We start from the raw sequence: 17,953 nt of genomic DNA, 5'->3' as shown, positions 1-17,953 counted from the left end.
TCATTAAGATGACAGTTGGTTATATATATTTATAAGATTGGTATACAAAATACCAAATTGGTAGTGTGCTACTAAAAACATAACATTTTCTATGTCTTTTAAGAACTGGTTTAATGAGCACGATGTTCTTTTCAGGCCCTGACTAGCTCTGTTGGTAGAGCATGAGACTCATAATCTCAGGGTAGTGGGTTCATGTCCTATATCAGGTGCTGGGTCTTCTATGTTGGAGGTTGGGCACAAGGCTAAAAACACTGTCCTGTAAAAAACTATTGTTATGGAAACAGCAACAGAATGTTGCTGCCTCTACATGCCAGAAGGCATAATGGGCAAACATCCATTCATTTTCTTTACAGACATCTGGAAATAAAGTGATTTAAAATGCTAAATAACCTAAGTAGAATTAGTTTTTTCATCCTTCCTGGCAATGTTTAAATTTTGAAAGTTTTTGGCAGTTTCTTTTAAGTACATACATGTGCTAGGAATTAATGTCCACAATAAAACATACTCATGAAAAACTGACACTCTCAGAATTAGTAGAATAATAGCACAAATAAGATGTAACCTGTTGTGCCAATGAGGTAACTGCAGATTATACCATTTAAAAACTATGGTTTCAGTGTTGTATCATAACCTTTTCACTCAGAAATAACAGCTGTGTTATTTAAATCAGAGTGGCTGTCTAGCCCACAGGGAAGAGTTTTGAAGGAGTTGGTCAATTTGTCTTCTTGATTGGAGCAGGGTCACAGTTCTTGTCACATGTCAATACCCATGTCCTCTGCTCTTTACGTACCACATTTGCCGTGGTGTTTGACCAAGGCCAGTGTGAGTGTGACAGAGTGCTTGTTATTTTTTCTTTCTGAATGTGAAATACTCCAATACTTCCTTCTACCCTTCTGGTATGTTTGAGAGAGTGTATGTGATACAAATGAAGTGTGAATGATACTTACCCGTTTGCTGTTTCCCAAAAATCACTGCAGTGTTTTTCTCCAGTGTTTTTCCTCGTTGGAGTATTGTTTTGTGTTGATCAAAATGGCCACCAGTCACCTTTCCTGTTTGTAGTATCACACAAATGATCTTAAAGGGAAAGGTTACTGGTGAGCCATCTGTAAATAACCGATGTAAGGTTAGTTGTTTTGTTTAAGTGAATATATCAGAGTTGCATGACTCTGTTAAAATTTATTTTGGGATGGTTAAACACTTTATTTTGATCAATCTGCCCATCTCTGTTAAGAAAATGTGAGTGAGTCCCTTTAAGAGGATGGTCCTTAGAAGAGTAGGGGCTATAAAAGGGACTGGGAGAGCTCAGTGTGGAGGAGGGTGCCTTGGAGGAAAGGTGTGGAGAGTACTCCTGTGAAGGTTTTTTCCTGTTATCCCTATTTTGATGGCAATAAATCCAGTTTTGTTTGCATTTAAAGACTGCTTTGTGGGAGTTTCTTTTCTTTGAGTCAAACCTGGTCACTTGGCCGGTGACAGATTTGAAATTCTTAAAACTGCAAGAGCAGGGGTGTCCAATTCTGGTCCCCGAGGGCCTGTGTGTCTGTGTGCTTTCAACGTATCTTTTGTCACGGGGAACCGGATTTTGGTGGATTGGGATCCTATGTGAGGTTAGGTTAGGAGTTGAGATGGGAGGCGAAGATGTGGTTGAGTACAAGAGCTGGGGTCCAAAATCCGGGAAGGAGTTGGGAGATCATAAGTACCAAATCGGGAGGCGAAGATGTTGTCGAAGGGAAGCGTTGAGTCGAAAATCCCGGAGTCTAATTACAAGTAAAGCAAGATAGGAAATGTACGAATATGCAGCTCAGGGAGGAAACCTCAATCATGAGCAAGGAAAGGAAGACTAGTGAGGGTTTAAATAGTGCTGAGAAGATTAGTGCGTGAACGTTTAGGGAGAGAAGAGCTCGTGGGAATGTGGGAGCGCTTACATGCCCAAGTGCAATTCGTGGCATCTTTAAAGCACTGAAGCTGTGAAGTCAATAACCAACCCAGGTTAACTCATTACGAGATGTGTTGGAATGAAAAGCTGTAGACACTCTGGCCTCCAAAGACCAGGATTGGACACCTCTACACTAGAGCAAGTGTTCCTGACTCCACTGCTTACCTATAGGTTTTATAGGTCTCCACTAAATCAGCAGCACTCAAAGAGCTGAAAACATATATTAAACTGGTCCAATTCAGACAGTAAATAGTTGAACTGGATTGATTCTCAGATAAGAACCCTAATAATGTAAATATAAAATTTGGGTTAATAAAATGTAATTAAAAACAATGTAATCACTGAAGACAAGCTAATTTTTTATAGGTCTCATATATATATATAGGCCACCTAGTTATAAAGATTGGGATGAATTAAGCAAACAACCTGTTGGATTAAGAACAGCTTAATCTCTGTGTGTTGAATGACACAGGGTTTGGTCCCAACTGAATTCTAAATTATAGAATGCTAGTGTAGATTAAGCAAAGATTATTTAAATTAAAAAAAGAGCAGACAGTTGAAATGACATTACTCTTATAGGAGTTGTTAATATTAGTTTAAAAATAGATAACAATAAAAAAGGTAAGTCTAAATGTCAGCAGCGGCTTTATTCATTTGGTAACTCAGGGACAGTGTTCATTTGCTAAATGGACCTGTTGGTTAAACTAAAATATTTCTGTCTTAAAAGCTAGTTAACAAGACAGCTAATGATTAATGTCTGTTTTCAATGGTTAAAGCTCTGTTAATGGTCTCTTTTGCTTTCTGGATCAGTGTTATGAATATTTAAATCAGTTATAATTGCACAAAAAAGTTGAGAAGAGACATTTGGTGCCTGTTTAATAGCTGTTCTGACAGGTGCAATCATTTACAATGCACTGCTTTTCTTAAAAGGTTATACTTAAGTTTCCGGAAAATTGAAAAAATCCAGTCTAAGCAAGCGCTGGGTTAAATCCGGAGTGAGGCATTGTGTGGAAATGGAATCCTGTGGAATTTACAGGAATAGTTAAAGGCATTGAATTCTGCTTAGAATGTTTTAATCTTAGGACCTTGTATCAATATATACATTATGATGAAGAAACATCCTTTTTTTCTTGAAATGCTTTTTATAAAAGAAATCTTAGATATGCTCTGTTGTAATATGGACCTTGTGGACATTTTCACATTCACAGTCAAAACCTCAGATCTTGTCCCTTGCCATGATTCTTTATCACAAATTGCTAGATTTAACACAGAAGAAACTCTCCAGAGCTCATTAAAATTGTAATCTTCTCTCACTTTTAGACAGCTAGATATGTCTAGTAGCAGGAAAGTGGTGTGTAATAAATTGACTTGTATACACCGTATATGTCTCTATTAGCAATTCCCACTCAACAGTACTGCTGCTTTCAACCATTTTCCTTGGAAGACCCAGTTTCATCAGGATTCAATCAGATCCTTTATTTACGTTGAACTCATTTTTAGCATATTAGTTAAACAATGATTTAATCATTTTGCACATTACAGTTACAAATTTCTGGATAATCCCATTGAGTTAAATGAAGGTGCCAGTAAAGAAATCAGTGGTCAGCTTTAACAAAAACTGTAAAACACAAGGGTGTCAGAGAACTGAAAGTTATAGCCCATGATTGCGGTATTTCCTGAACCTCAAAGGAAGGTTGCTGTCCAGACATAGTTGGTGCTGAAGGCTTTTTTGAGAGCTTTGTTTTTTAGGATGCAGAAAAATAAATGTACTTCAAAAGGAGGCTGTTTATGAGTAAATAGCACAGAAGGTTCTTGACCTTCTAAATGAGCTAATAGAATTGTCGGTTCTTCAGTTTGCTAAATGACAGTAGAATAGCATTTCTAAAGTCTACCTGAAATGAGAGTACATCATTTTTTGCAACTTCATTTTTACTATGTTTCTTTCTTTTCACAAGCTCACCAACAAAAACAACGTTACAAAGATTTCTAAAACATTCTTGTGTACATATACTGGATCTCAGATTAAATTCTCATGTATGTACATTTTCACTAGAGTTACAAATAACATAATTTATCTCCATTCATTTCGATCATATTACAATCAAAACTACTAGTAATTATGTAAAATTAAGACTCCGGTATGTCATAGCAATATTATCAAGCTTACCTCTGTATCTGAAGTTTTTTTGTTATGATCAGTAGTTTTGAGGATGGAACAGAGTTCTGAATTGTTACATAGGAAAGACTTTTGTAATAAGTAAAGAAAATAATATCCTGTGAAATGTTAAAAAAGGTAAGCAAGTTAGCATATTTTTCAATCATTCTTGATCTACCATGAATACCAAAGCTAATAAATGGTAAAATTGTTTTAAAATTGCTCTGGCTAAGTAATAAATGTATCTATTTATATTACTGTATTACTAGTATTGTGTTATTGCCATAACGCAGGGTGTAAAATAACATTTACAAATGAGAGGTGGCCTTTTGACCTGTCTAGATAAGATCATTTGATTTTTGATCTCATCCAGTATTTCTTAATCCAGTTTATTAATAACATGAATGTGTAGCTTGTTCCTTATTCGCACAGTCAATTATGGAAAGAGATAACTTCTGTTCTCAATTTTAAAACCACTTCTTTGTGGTTTTCACTTATGTCCTCTGGTCATGTTTCGTTGTTGATTCTGAAGAAGTCCATGGGGTTGAGTTTTGAATACTTGAATTAAGTCTTCTCATAGTTTTCCTTATTCAGGTCTAAAAAGACATCTAAAGTTCTTTTAGTCTGTCAGAGATAGACATTCCTTTCAGCTCAGTAATGTATCTAATCTCTCTTGTCTGGACGTATTCCAGAGCAGCAGTATAATTATATTGAATGAATGTTTACAATGTATATGAATGAATAGTTTTGCCATAAGTGTGACCACATTTGTACATGGCATTCCATATACAATCTGCTAATGCACTGTGCAATTTCAACATCATTGCAACATATTGTTATTCCATTTTTATTACTTTCCTACAACTTCCAGAAGATGTATAAATTAAAAGAATTATGGATATTCATAAATACTCAGGTCATTCAAATAAGTAGTCCCTTCAAACTCTGTGTTTTCCATTTTACACTTGTATTTTTTTTCTAAGTTAATGTTTTTTGCCTAGGTGTTTGCCTAATCTTGTACTCTAAGGTCCAAACTAAATTTTGTTTCAAGTCTTTTTAAATGTCTTTTGTACTGATGAGCAGTTCCCATTAATCTTCTTAGTTTAATGTCATCTGCAAACTTGACAAGTCTGTTAATTATACTAATCTGAAGATCACTGATACATGGTACTGTAATCAGCAGGAGGAGTGGTCCTCATACAGAGGCTAGGGCTTCCTACTGTTGTATACAGGTGAGTCACCTGCCAAAACGTGCCACTGCCTGACTTAACAAATGCATGAACACAAACAAAATGTACTAGGGAATCCATATTGAAATACCGTTTAATACACCACATATTCGTTTTCCAGCCAACAGCCACAATGGTACGTAATCGCATATCTCTCAGGTCTCATATAGTGAAAGCAAATCTCTCACACTTTGGCCTCACATGTTTGCATCTAGTCTAGGTTGATTACAAAATTGACGTAGTGAACATAAACGTTTGAACCTGTTGTAAAGACTTGCGGTTCCAAAATTAACCAATGGGTCATCAATACAAAAATTATGTTTATAATAGTATGTAATTCAACAACTAGTCATTGTGGCCAAATAATGTCTTGTTCAGTATTTAGTAATGACAAGATAGCTTGTACAATAATCTAGCTGTGACTGCTTGGGAGTAAGTCTGGGAGGGTGGAGGTTACTATGTTTTATAAACCCATGTTGTCTGTCCCTTTGAATCTTATTTCTAAGCAGATGGTTCTCTATTATAATTATTGATTCAATAACTTTGCATCTAATAGAAGATATATTGATCTGTAATGGTGTTATGTATTACATAATTGAACACATATGATTGTCAGGTCTTCATAGGTGGTGGGATGATAGTGTGTTTTCTATATATCTAACCAATAAGAAGGAAGAGATAAATGATGTTGCTTTTAAATTCAAGAAACAGCTGAACAGCCTATTACAGAGCAAAATAATCCCTCAGTTTTAGGTTTCTGAATACAGTGATTAATGGGTATGAGTTCAGCAGAATTAGCTGTACACCCTCAGAATGCATACATTTGCAGTTGCTACATTCCTGATTCTATACAGACAGCAATTCAAATTCTCAAACATGTCCCATCTCCCCCAGGGGTTACAACATTGCATGGGGGCAGTTGAATGTTTTAAGATCTGTTCTGCACAGGTCAGTGTAGGTCATAATGAGAAAATGGTGCAGCCTTGTTGGAATACAAGGTGGTCTCATAAACATGTTGGATTCATAACCCCTGTTCCATGATGCACAATTATCAGATTACATCGCTATTATCCTTGTGTCATGGCTAAAATCTTCTCTGGATTTCACTTGTCTTTCCTGAAGTTCCCTCTTAATTCAACTGATTAACCATTTTGTTACTTTTTTATCACATCTGATGTGTAGTGGGCCTGCTGGCACAGATTGACTGTAGTAGATTAAATGGATTTCCTTGTACTGTACATACAATATATGCTATCGGAAATGTTATTGTTAAATGTTAAATTAACACTGTATTTGTAATGTTTTTTATTATTTTGACAAGTCTTTACTGTAATTTATATAATCAGATGGATTTATTCAATTATGGTTCTACCAATTTTAAACAGAGGTTTCTCCCTCTGACATGGAATTCTTTTGGTTGGGGAATTACTACATTAAGTGGGTTTGTAGTAAGCCAAACATGTTAGTCCTGATGAAGGCTTTGATATCATAACATTGACTGCTTTTTAAATAATTGAACCTATTTTGTATAAAGAGTATAAAGTCCAGTTGATCCTGTTTTAGACACTCGTGGAAAGCACAGTACTGGCTCCCCAGGAACTCGTACTTTAATGAGGCCCACTCTCAGCTTGACTCAGCTCAGCACAATTTATATGCAGATATGTGTAGTGTTAGGAGATTAGTTATAGACACACAGAAAGGGGACAGGGGAGCTACTGTACTTTTCTCCTTTGTACTTCTGAGGTATCAATTATTCTCTCACTCTTTGTGTATCTCCTGCCTCAAAAGTTCAGTGAAATTATTTCTTTTCATGTGCCAACGTTTTTACAGTATGTGTACAAGCACTGCCTTGAGATTTTTGTAATTATAAACATGCTGGAAATTGGTTTTTGGTATACATCATTGACTGGGTAGACTTTAGAATGTTTTTGAGATTCAGACTCTACGATTTCAAGAGGAAAGAGTGTTGCTGCAGGAGAACTTTACAATTGCTTCTCAGATCAGAGGTTTTGTACCTGAACTGTATAAAGATAAGCTTTGGTGTTGTCACCAGCAGGTCTTTTTCAAACGTGTCAAAATTGTTCTGCACAGCTACTTTTGTGGCAGTCTAGAGCTATCCTGTTTTAAAACCAGTATTTAAACATCTGCAATGCAAATTAGTATTTAAATACACATGAAGAAGGCTCCACAGATGAAACATCATGTCTCTTTTCTTTTCCTTTCAGCATGGAATAAACCTTTCCTGTTTCTTTGCATCTACAATGCATGTCTGTTCCAGTCTTCACATGATTGCCACAACAATCAGTATATCGTAGACGGTTGTGGCTCATGGTTCTGGTAACTAACTTCTAAATACAATTCTTATGAAAAGTTGCTGTTACAAAATGTAATAGATAAAGCATTTTTGTGCTCTGACAAACAAGTAATGATGTTTGTGGTTGTAGATTTCTCACCAAGAACATTACAGTTCAGTAATACTGTTGTGAGATTAATATGTCTGGAGACAAATTCTTCTCTGTTTTAGCTTTTCCCATCACTGTATGGGATGGAGACAAATGGAGCACTGAAGCAAGCTACTAACTGTCCTCATTGTTTTAGAAAGCCCTGAGCTCAGTCATCACAATTTTAAGGGAAATCAATAGAATGTATTCCACCTTCCTATGCATCATTGCTCCTGTATGGGAGATCCCCCAGCATGGCCTGGTGTCAGGTGCTTGAGCAAGTTCATTTGTGCAGCGTGTGGTGAACAGATGAGGAGTGGTAATGAGTAATGTTGTGTGACAGCTGTAAGAATGCCACTCATTCTGTAGCTGTGTGTAAATCAATTAGTGGTTGTGAAAGGCTTGAGCTTCACGTGGTCTTGAGCTCATAGTAGTATCATAGTATCAGGAAGCTATGCAATAGAATAAAGGAGAGAGCAATTTTACATAGCTTCCTTTGCCTGTCTGCTAATGATGTGTGTATAAACATGGTTATTTCATATCTGTCGAAAACTCAAATTCCTACATTTAAAGAAACGTTTACTACAGAAAAAAGCAAAAAGAAAAGCCAGTAAACAGAAAGAACTTTCAGCCCAAATTGCTGTGTCTTATGATTGTGATAGCCGCCTTAAGTAACCAAAGATGTTTGGCTTGATGAGAGCTGTGATTATAAAGGCTTGGTGTCCCACATGCTTCATGCACAGTGTAAATAACAGCTGTTTTGGACATGTTAAAATCTGCTCTCCAGTTGCCTTCACTGGGGTGATAAAACCGCCACGCAAACTTTAAAGGCAAGCCTCGAGTTACACCTAACTGTAAGCCACGCAGACCACTCGAGGAGTTGGATCCAAACAACAGGCTGAATGCCATAAAGATGAAAGTGCTGAGGGTGATTCATGTGAAAAATTAAGAAATATTGCTAGTTTCATGATTTAGAGTTGCATATTATAGTAAAACTATAAAAAAGCCAGGAGGTCTCTGTTTGAAGTTTACCCTCGGAAATAGTAAGGTGATCATAACTTCATATCCAACATAATTGAGAATATGCCTGACATATGGAAATAAAACATAAACTGATATAAAGCATTCATAAAAATAACATTTCCAAGCCACCATTAACTTCACTATATTTCACCATTAGAAACTATGAAGACTAATTTAACATACCTAATGTGTACTTCAGAATAAAAAGGAATATTTTTTTCCTTGAGAAAACTTTAGAAATGATTAGTTCACAGTAAGATCATTTGTCTCTATTTACACCTTCCTATGCCGGGGAGAATTGTTAATTATTGCTTTTCGTCATTTTGAAATGTCTGCTGAGTAGTGGCAAACAAAATAGCTTGACTTTTTTACTCTGAAGGAATCAACAGAGTATTTGAAGAATGTCAGAAAATGGAAATGTTTTGTGTGGACTCAAGCATGAAAGTTTAAAAGATATATAAATAACCTGTGGTCAAAATTGTTTTCCCTGTCTGAGAAATGCTCTTAAAAGAAGATAAGGATCAGTCTTAAGATGGTATGTAAACAATATAAATGATAGAAGATTGTAGGAACACAAGAAAGATTACAACCTAGAAGAGTCTATTTGACCAATCTAGACCATTTGATTTATTGTACGTAAATGGTCTAAGCATCCCATTTGGCCATTTTGTAAAAGATAGGAGGGATAAATTATCAACAACTTGGAGATAAAAATCCCATCTAGGATGTTTGCTATGAAAAGTAATATTTTTTTGTATTCTTTAAACTGTGATCTGTTTTAACTGTAGATTGGCCAGCTAGAGTGTTAATCTCTAAAACACAATTGTCCCATCCTTCGGTGATGTGTCAGTGATGTATTTATGTCTTTTCAGTCATTTGCCCAGACATTTATCTTTAATCTTTTATCTAGTAAGTTAACTCCATTGAGAGTAAATTCAAATTTCCAAATACAAAGCTTAGACATCTGCAAGACATGTCCCAAGATGAACTGCGAGAGGAATAGCTGGTATGCTTTATGATTCTTCATTTTTTACATTCCCATCAGACTAAGATATTTGCTTGCCATTTAGTCTAAAACACAAAATCACTTCCATTGCACAACTAGAGGTTTGGAGCAATTAAATAAATGCACCAGCTTTTTTTTCTCCTTAGGTTCCCAGGGTTCTAGGTAAGTTTTATCTGAATTTTGCAGAAGCATGCCAGGCCACCTGTTTTTTCTGGTTCTAATGTCAATTTACCCTTAAGGTGCTCTGAAAACAAGCCAAAAATGGAAGCCAGCTAATCAAGAGATGACTGAACCTTTTCCAGTCTTGCTTTTCAAAACTTATATTAGAGATGTTGTCTGCAAAAGGGGTTTGATCACGAAATTAGTTTTGGAATCCCCACAGCATTTATTATATAGTTCGGTTTCAGTCAGTGAACTGCAGTAACATATGTTCTTTTAAAGAAACAATTCAAGAGTTACCACAGAAGAAAATAATCCCATAAAATAGAGTTTGTCCAGTCAATCATTATTACGCTAATCAATAAGTTGGCAGTGTTTTTAGAGTTTGATAACATTAGCTGGTATATTGTTTATTAAGTCTATTAACTATATTCAATAGGATATGGAATTTGTCATTGAAAAATTGTTTAAAAATAGAATACTCATATTAAAGAATGCAGTCTAGGCTATTTATAAGGGATGTCATCACAAATCTGTATAAGATGGAGATGGAAGTACAGGGTCTTGGGGATTTGGCTCTGGTATGAGGAATTCTGGGAACGGGCATGCATTCTGAGTGAGGAATTCTGGGAATGACAGTCATGAAGACAGCATTTCAGAGGGTTAAAAGGACACCTCCTTTTCATCATAATTAAGTCTTAAAATGTACTTTAATTATGTGCACTTTAATTACTTTTATTACCTACTTCAAGAAGCTAGTAAAAAAATTGTCATCAGATTAAACAGAAAATATGACCACAAAAAGAACACAGTACTATCCTATTAGAGTTGTTGCTGCTGTGACTCTATTTGAGCTTACCGCAGACAGAAATCTCAGCTTCCCTCTGAGTGCTGATTGTGTTGGTACACTCAGGGGAGCTGGAACTCTTGCAAAGTGAGAGACTGTAAAACCTGATTCAGGCCCTTCTGTTTCTCCTGCCTTGTTTGCAGGTGTTATTTTCCACCGATCCAAGGCCCTGACAAAGATGCTCTTTGAAGAAAAGGCTTTAAAAGCATAGTTTTTCAGGGATTCTTGGAGAAGACCTGACTATCAGGAATTAGGTCAATCCATTTGCTTAATTAAAACCACATTGTAAAGCTGTGTTATTCATCCCATCCAATCTACCAGGACCATGACAGTACAAGCAGACATTGTACTGCTGTCAGCGACATTGTAATTTTCAAAAGACAGGAGGAAAAAAACTCTTTATTTCAGGTAGATATGAAGCAAGACTTCACCAGTTTGATTTTAGAATCAAGAGTAACCTTTCCTTAAAGGCAAAGGTGTGTAAAGAAAGCCAGATAGATTATATTATAATGTTCATACATATAATACGTAAACTTTAATCCACAGAAAAAGAAGGCAGTCTGGCACTTTATTTGGAATCCTGTACAGAAAAGGTTTGAAAATACTGTAAATGCTGCTGACTATTGTTGTGTAGACACAAGAATCAGATAAGATTTTTTTTACTATTGAGACTTCAAATACATGTGAGATATTAAAAATGAGAAACTTCTGAAGTTTGTTTAGACAGATATATTTTTTATTGAACTGGTGACTAATGTTGCTCAAATATTTTCTTGAAAGTCTTTAAAAAGTCTTTTTTGTTTCTCTTGCTTAAAAACAGGAGAACAGTTACAAATGAAAAAGGCCATTTGGTCCATGTAGCTCAATTGGTTTCTTAGTAGCAAATTGATTCCAGAATCCCATCCAGTCTTTACATAATTTTCTCTTTTGTGTTTTCTCTGAAGATGCTTAAGTGCTTACAGAGACCCTTTTTTCTCACAGCCCACAGAAGCTTTGATGTAGTGCATTTTGCGTGTTCATAAACTAGTTTAGGTTTGGTTGCTATTTCAGTTGGTCAGTGTGGAGCATTTACACTGCATGGGTGGAAAGTAAACTTTAAAAACTTTAAACTTTAAATAGCTGGAATGTTAAAGGTAAAGGCAAGTCTTTTCTATAGTGATTGTTAATGGCCAGAGGGAAATTCTATTAAATTTGTGATGCCTGGTTAGGGTCCTATCACAAAATACTTAACTGGAGGTTTGGCTTATGAACGTTTATTATTGTGACCTTTCAGTACTTAATCGGAGAGATATCTTTCAATTTATGTGAAGACATGCTGATTGTGTTATGTTCCTGTTCAAGGACACTTGATATAACTGCAACTTCTGCATTTTCAGCCTGTGTGTCAGCTTGTGATAAATGTGATTCGCTAAATTACCTTAAAAGTTTTTTTTGTCCTTTATGTATTTTTTCAAATACAAAATATATACATGTTCTACCTCAGATTTGTGAGAATTTTGAAAGGTTTGCTGATATTTTATTGGTAATAGCCAGACAGGATACCTCATCGCACTATATGTCATGTTACATCACGTGTATGGCTGTACTCTTAGTTAACCTCCTTGATTAATTATATAAATAGACAAATGTGTGCCTTTATTTCTTCTGAAGTGAAGAAAGATTTCTTTGTACGACTTTACCATAAAAATGAATGCTCCTTATAGAACATTTCTAGAATATAAACTGCAATCGAGGGAAGTATTTTAAAAGGCATTCGTTATATTTTTAGTTATAAGTTTACATTTCACAATATATTAAAAAGACCGAAATAGCTCTAGACCAGCTAGATTACTGTCTCTAAGGTATCGCCCCCGATGGTTTTGTTTGCAGGGCAATTGTAAGAAACACTTATTGAAAACCAAGTAATCGCTTATTTAGCATTAATTCCCACATTGGGTGGTTTTGTTTACTAGTTGGCACCTCACTGGGGAGCCTGCATTCAATTAACAGTAAGCCTGGAGTGTAAAGCAGTCGAGAATCTCTGATGAAGACCGTGAGAGATACACATGGAAATGAGAGGATCGTAGCGCCTTTGTCCCTTGCTATTGTCTTCTTTGTAAAAGTAAAAAAAAAAGAAGTTGTGGGTAAAAATAAAAGCCTCCCCCACATTTTATCCCCCGTAAGCACCTCAGCATTGCTGTTTCCAAAATGTAGCAGGCCCACTATGATTTGCTTACCGACAGCTGTTGAGGTCTTTGCATAAGTAACATCAAACAGCACTTTTGACCGCAGCCATTGAAGTCCTTTCTCACAGCACTGATGTCATCACCCCAAAATAACGCCCACAGCTCATAACTGAGCCATACTCTGTGATGTCTTACTGCATTCTTTACTATGCCTTGGACCTGATTTTGTTTAGTTTATTTTCTTCCATTGTAAAGTGGAACCAATTTTGTAGGATAATTTTACTCTTAACTCAGACACTGCAGCTATTCCATTGCTGGGTAGTTTGAAAACATGAATTAAAACAAAATCATTTCTCAGAAGCCCTTTTCATTCACAGCTTTCCTTTGCTTTCGAATTGTGCGGTGGCTGTTTTGCTCAGGGTGCCAGGGTCTGCAGAACTGCAGGCTGATATATGAACAGGGTTGGCTTGTTTACTAGAAGCAAATTTGTGGTTTGGTATGAAGGATATCTTCAGAGGCAGCTCAACGTTATTTTCCTTTTTTGGAAACAATCATCTTAATCCTTTCCTTCCTGGTTTTATAATTGAATTATGGCTTTTACAAAATGTAAATGAGATACACAAATTCATCTGTGTATAAAACTGTGTTATGCGTTTTTTACACAAACACTTCAGTGAAGTAGGTTTTTCAGTTGTTGTTTAAAAGTGTGTTGTAACTGTAAAATATTTATTACAACTGTGATTTGTAAAATGAAGCATGACAAAATATTTTTACCGTAGAAGCATGGCTCTATTAATTCAAAAGCAGAAGATGCTGGTAATTTCATGCTGGAATGGTTTTTATGGGTTTCTAAAGTTCCCGTCACACCTTAAATTGCTTTTGCTTAAAACAAAGTTTGTGCCACAGCAAATAGCAACAGGATTGTAGAAATGCTTAATTCAGAGCAACATACTCTCTAAAACATTTGGTCCGAGTCCTGGTCCCTGTTATTTTCTTGGTTTTGCTAAAGCCTTACGTTCTCCACCATTTTTAAGTCCCCTTTCAGTCCTTAAAACATTGAATTGGACATTGTATGGGTTTTGTAACTGGTTTTAACCCTGTGCCAATTCCTGGATGTCAGAATGTCCTCCTTCAAGTGTGTTGCCTGAAATGTAACCAACATTCAGACTTAAGTAGTTGGTTACATTGTTATGGGCATGTCTGATCATTCATTCCCACCTGTATCTGTTGAACATAAATTGATCCCCCATTAAGAGCTTTTTAGTCAAAGCTAAGAGACAAAAATTGTTAATTAGCAAGTATAACAGAGACTGCACAAAGTTTACATGCTGAAGTTGTTGGAAATAATATAAATAAGAGTACAGCAGGAAATCATGAGCAAGCATGCAGACCATATTATATGCATATTAGTTTTTATATATACTATATGGATCAGTTAGCACTGGCTCAGTTGCTTGAAAACCAGCGGAGACAATGGGCCCCTGGGACCAGGGCTGAGAACCATTGGCCCAGGCTATATGTACAGTCTCAACATCCGACCACACAGACTGAGAAGTCTGTTTTTGGGTAAGGTGTCATATACTATAATATTGGGCAATATACTTATCAGATTTTAAAAGAAACGTCTCTTTCAGATTTCACAGAAAAATGGACAGCTCTCCAGTCTGAATGGAAAGACAGAGGACCAGACAGTGGAACTCAATGGACAGACAGAGCAGCTCAATGGACAAAATGAGAAGAGCCCTGCAGAAGGTAATTCAGAGCTCTGTAGGCACTGCAACTGTCTCTTCTAATCTTAAACAGTTGTTTTCAAAAGTCAGGGTGGGAGCTGTTAATCCTGAGCTCTGTCAAGTCTGAAATGTTCCCCACTGAGATCTGACATGTACTGATTCCTCAATGGGGCCAACAGTCCAAATCCTTAATTAGTTCAGATTGTTTTTGGTTAACAAATTGTCAATTATGTTGATATACTGTGAGTTGAGATTTCTATTTGCAATTAACTTGTTTGTCAAAATGGAATTTAATGTTTAGTGTTCAGGACGTTGCTTCGAAAAGCATCCTTTTTTTTAATAACGGAATGTTGCACACATCCACAAAGTGAAACAATTGCTGAACTTTGTGTTTTCTTAACACAGAGAGCAAGAAATAAGATTAAAATTTTAAATACTATTTTGTTTATACATATTGATTACAAACTCTTCCAGTCCAAATCATAGATTTAGCTTAACTGTATATTTGTTAGTATTTTTGATTTCTCTTAAAACAATTTTATCATCTTTATATATCTGTTTTCTGAACCTTACTTTATTTCTACAAGCAAATGGGTTCTTCTTCATGACAAATGAGTTTCTTTCCTTTATGCTTGCAAGTTTTTTAAATATTTGAAGTTAGTCCTCACAATGATAATATTTACCTTTGTTACCAGGCTCTTAAGATTTAATAACCATGTTCTGTAAACAGTATCTGTGGCCACCACATTAACACACACATGTGAAGTTTCAGTCCAGTGAGTTACTGTAGAGCCTCCTCTAGATCAGACGACATCTGGCTCCGGCCTCGAGCTAATTTATGAGTAAGACCAGAGTGAATACAGCCAAACCGTAACTTTGTTAATTGGAAGAGTGTCACTGTTTATCTTGCAGTTTTGTCAAGCGACAATACAAATGCTCCTTGTGAGGTTGTTTTGATGTTATTTTTTTCTAAACTTTTTATTTACTATAACCACTCTGTAGTTCAGCTTTCAACTTGCATTATTGTGTTAGAAAAGAAACATCCTTGCTTGCTTAGGCTGAAGTTGAGTTTAAATTGTGAGAGCTGTTTCTTTTCAAAGCAGTCACCCAGAAGGCAGCACAAGAAAATTACTGCTATTTAAGCCTCCATTTTAAAGAGAGTATTGTGTTTTATTTTCTGCAGTTTAGGCCTAGATTAAATTAAAAATCTTAACACTTCCAACAGTTACTATGTAATTTATAATCATTTTTGCTTTGTGGATGCCAGGCTGCCTTTGACATGCAAAAAAAAAAACCTTTAGTTGGTAAGTAGATCAAGGTTTAGGTCTAATCACAGTCTTTAAATTCTGTAGAAAGAATTGTGAAACCTGTACAATGTGGAATGCACATATACAGTAGATTCCTTGTTTTTGTTCTTTGACAAAAAATGTCCTATAACCTGTCCATTTTGTCCCATAATTAGGGAATTTTGTAAAACTGGTTCATCGTCAGCAAACGAAGGTTTAGGAAATACCACTTGAAAGCACTTAACAGGTTATGGGGAATCCCCTCCACCACCACCAATGTGTAGCATGGATCATCCACCTGGATGATGCGATGGCAGTCAGAGTGCGCCAGTATGCTCACCACACACCAGCTCTCAGTGGGGAGGAGAACAGAGTGATGAAACCAGTTTATAGATGAGGATTATTAGGAGGCCTTGATGGGTAAAGGCCAGGTGGAAATTTGGCCAGGGTGCCAGGGTAACACCCCTACTCTTTTCGAGAAACACTCTGGGATTTTTAATTACCTCAGAGAGTCGGGACCTTGGTTTAATGACTCATCCGAAGGACGGCACCTTTTTACAGTATAGTGTCCCTATCATTAGGACCCACATGACCACAGAGTGAGCGCCCCCTACTGGCCCACCTACTGGCTCCACTAGCACCTCTTGCAGCAGGCATCCTTATTTATTTAGCTTTAGATATATATCATATGTAGGGCACACCTGGAATCAATTTTTTGGCCAATTTACTCCTTTCAGTTAAAGAGTTATTCCCAGAAATATATTAGAAAAGGTGTGGAAGAGTTAACCCAGATTACAAACTCAATTCAGTCAGGTAATGAATGGCTTTAATAATAATAATAATAATTGCTTACACTTATATAGCGCTTTTCTGGACACTCCACTCAAAGCGCTTTACAGGTAATGGGGACTCCCCTCCACCACCACCAATGTGTAGCATCCACCTGGATGATGCGACGGCAGCCATAGTGCGCCAGAACGCTCACCACACATCAGCTATCAGTGGGGAGGAGAGCAGAGTAATGTAGCCAATTCATAGAGGGGGATTATTAGGAGGCCATGATTAGTAAGGGCCAATTGGAAATTTGGCCAGGACACCGGGGTTACACCCCTACTCTTTTCGAGAAGCGCCCTGGGATTTTTAATGACCACAGAGAGTCAGGACCTCGGTTTTACGTCTCATCCGAAGGACGGCGCCTGTTTACAGTATAGTGTCCCCGTCACTATACTGGGGCATTAGGACCCACATGGACCGCAGGGTGAGCGCCCCCCGCTGGCCCCACTAACACCTCTTCCAGCAGCAACCTTAGTTTTTCCCAGGAGGTCTCCCATCCAGGTACTGACCAGGCTCACACCTGCTTAGCTTCAGTGGGTTGCCAGTTGTGAGTTGCAGGGTGATATGGCTGAAAGCTTTATTCCAGTTAACAGCTGGAATTAGATGAAAAAGTCGTCTCTGATATAACATCGTTTGCTCCCACCAACTTTCCAGTTCAAGATCAGTTCAAAGTAGAAGAAAGATTTGCTATGTAAGATAAGAGGTGACAGCAGTATCCTTGTAAAGTAACAAGTAGGCCTGATGGGCAGTGGGACTGTCCTTGACAGGTATTTATGTGTTGTATTTAGGAGATGAAAGCTATGGAGGTTGTTTATGGTATGTCTTATGTGTATAGACAAGTTGGGAATATAAACCTCTAAAACTATGTGCTGAATCAGGTCTGCTTTCTCTTACAATCAGGACACTAAAAAAATAATTTGGATCTATATGCAGAATATTTTAAATAACACCATTATTCCCTTTCTTATGTGGTCAGATGTTTATTGTAAATCTGTTTCTCCCTTATCTCCAGTACATGTAAGTGGTCACCAGACCCTCATCTTGAGGAGCATGTCAGAGGGTACAAGCAGACAGGCTGTCACCTCCCCCAGTTGCAGATACCTTATCTGCATGAAGGAGGATGATCTTGTTGTTTTCAGCTCTTT

General features: G+C 36.8%; 1 protein-coding gene across 1 annotated transcript in view; it reads left to right on the top strand.

Annotated features, from left to right (window-relative positions):
• akap12b (A-kinase anchoring protein 12b) overlaps positions 1–17,953 on the top strand; it is a 67,651-nt gene that overhangs the window by 20,475 nt on the left and 29,223 nt on the right. The window contains exon 2 of the mRNA XM_088625391.1: positions 14,593–14,710. Coding sequence (XP_088481517.1) covers positions 14,593–14,710 — 118 coding nt within the window. The remainder of the gene's footprint in view (positions 1–14,592; positions 14,711–17,953) is intronic.

The sequence above is a fragment of the Lepisosteus platostomus genome, chromosome 3 (genome assembly GCF_059453375.1).
Source record: "Lepisosteus platostomus isolate fLepPlt1 chromosome 3, fLepPlt1.hap1, whole genome shotgun sequence".
Lineage (NCBI taxonomy): Eukaryota > Metazoa > Chordata > Actinopteri > Semionotiformes > Lepisosteidae > Lepisosteus > Lepisosteus platostomus.
Note: the sequence above shows the minus strand (reverse complement) of the source record. Positions and strands in the feature narration are given on the sequence as shown.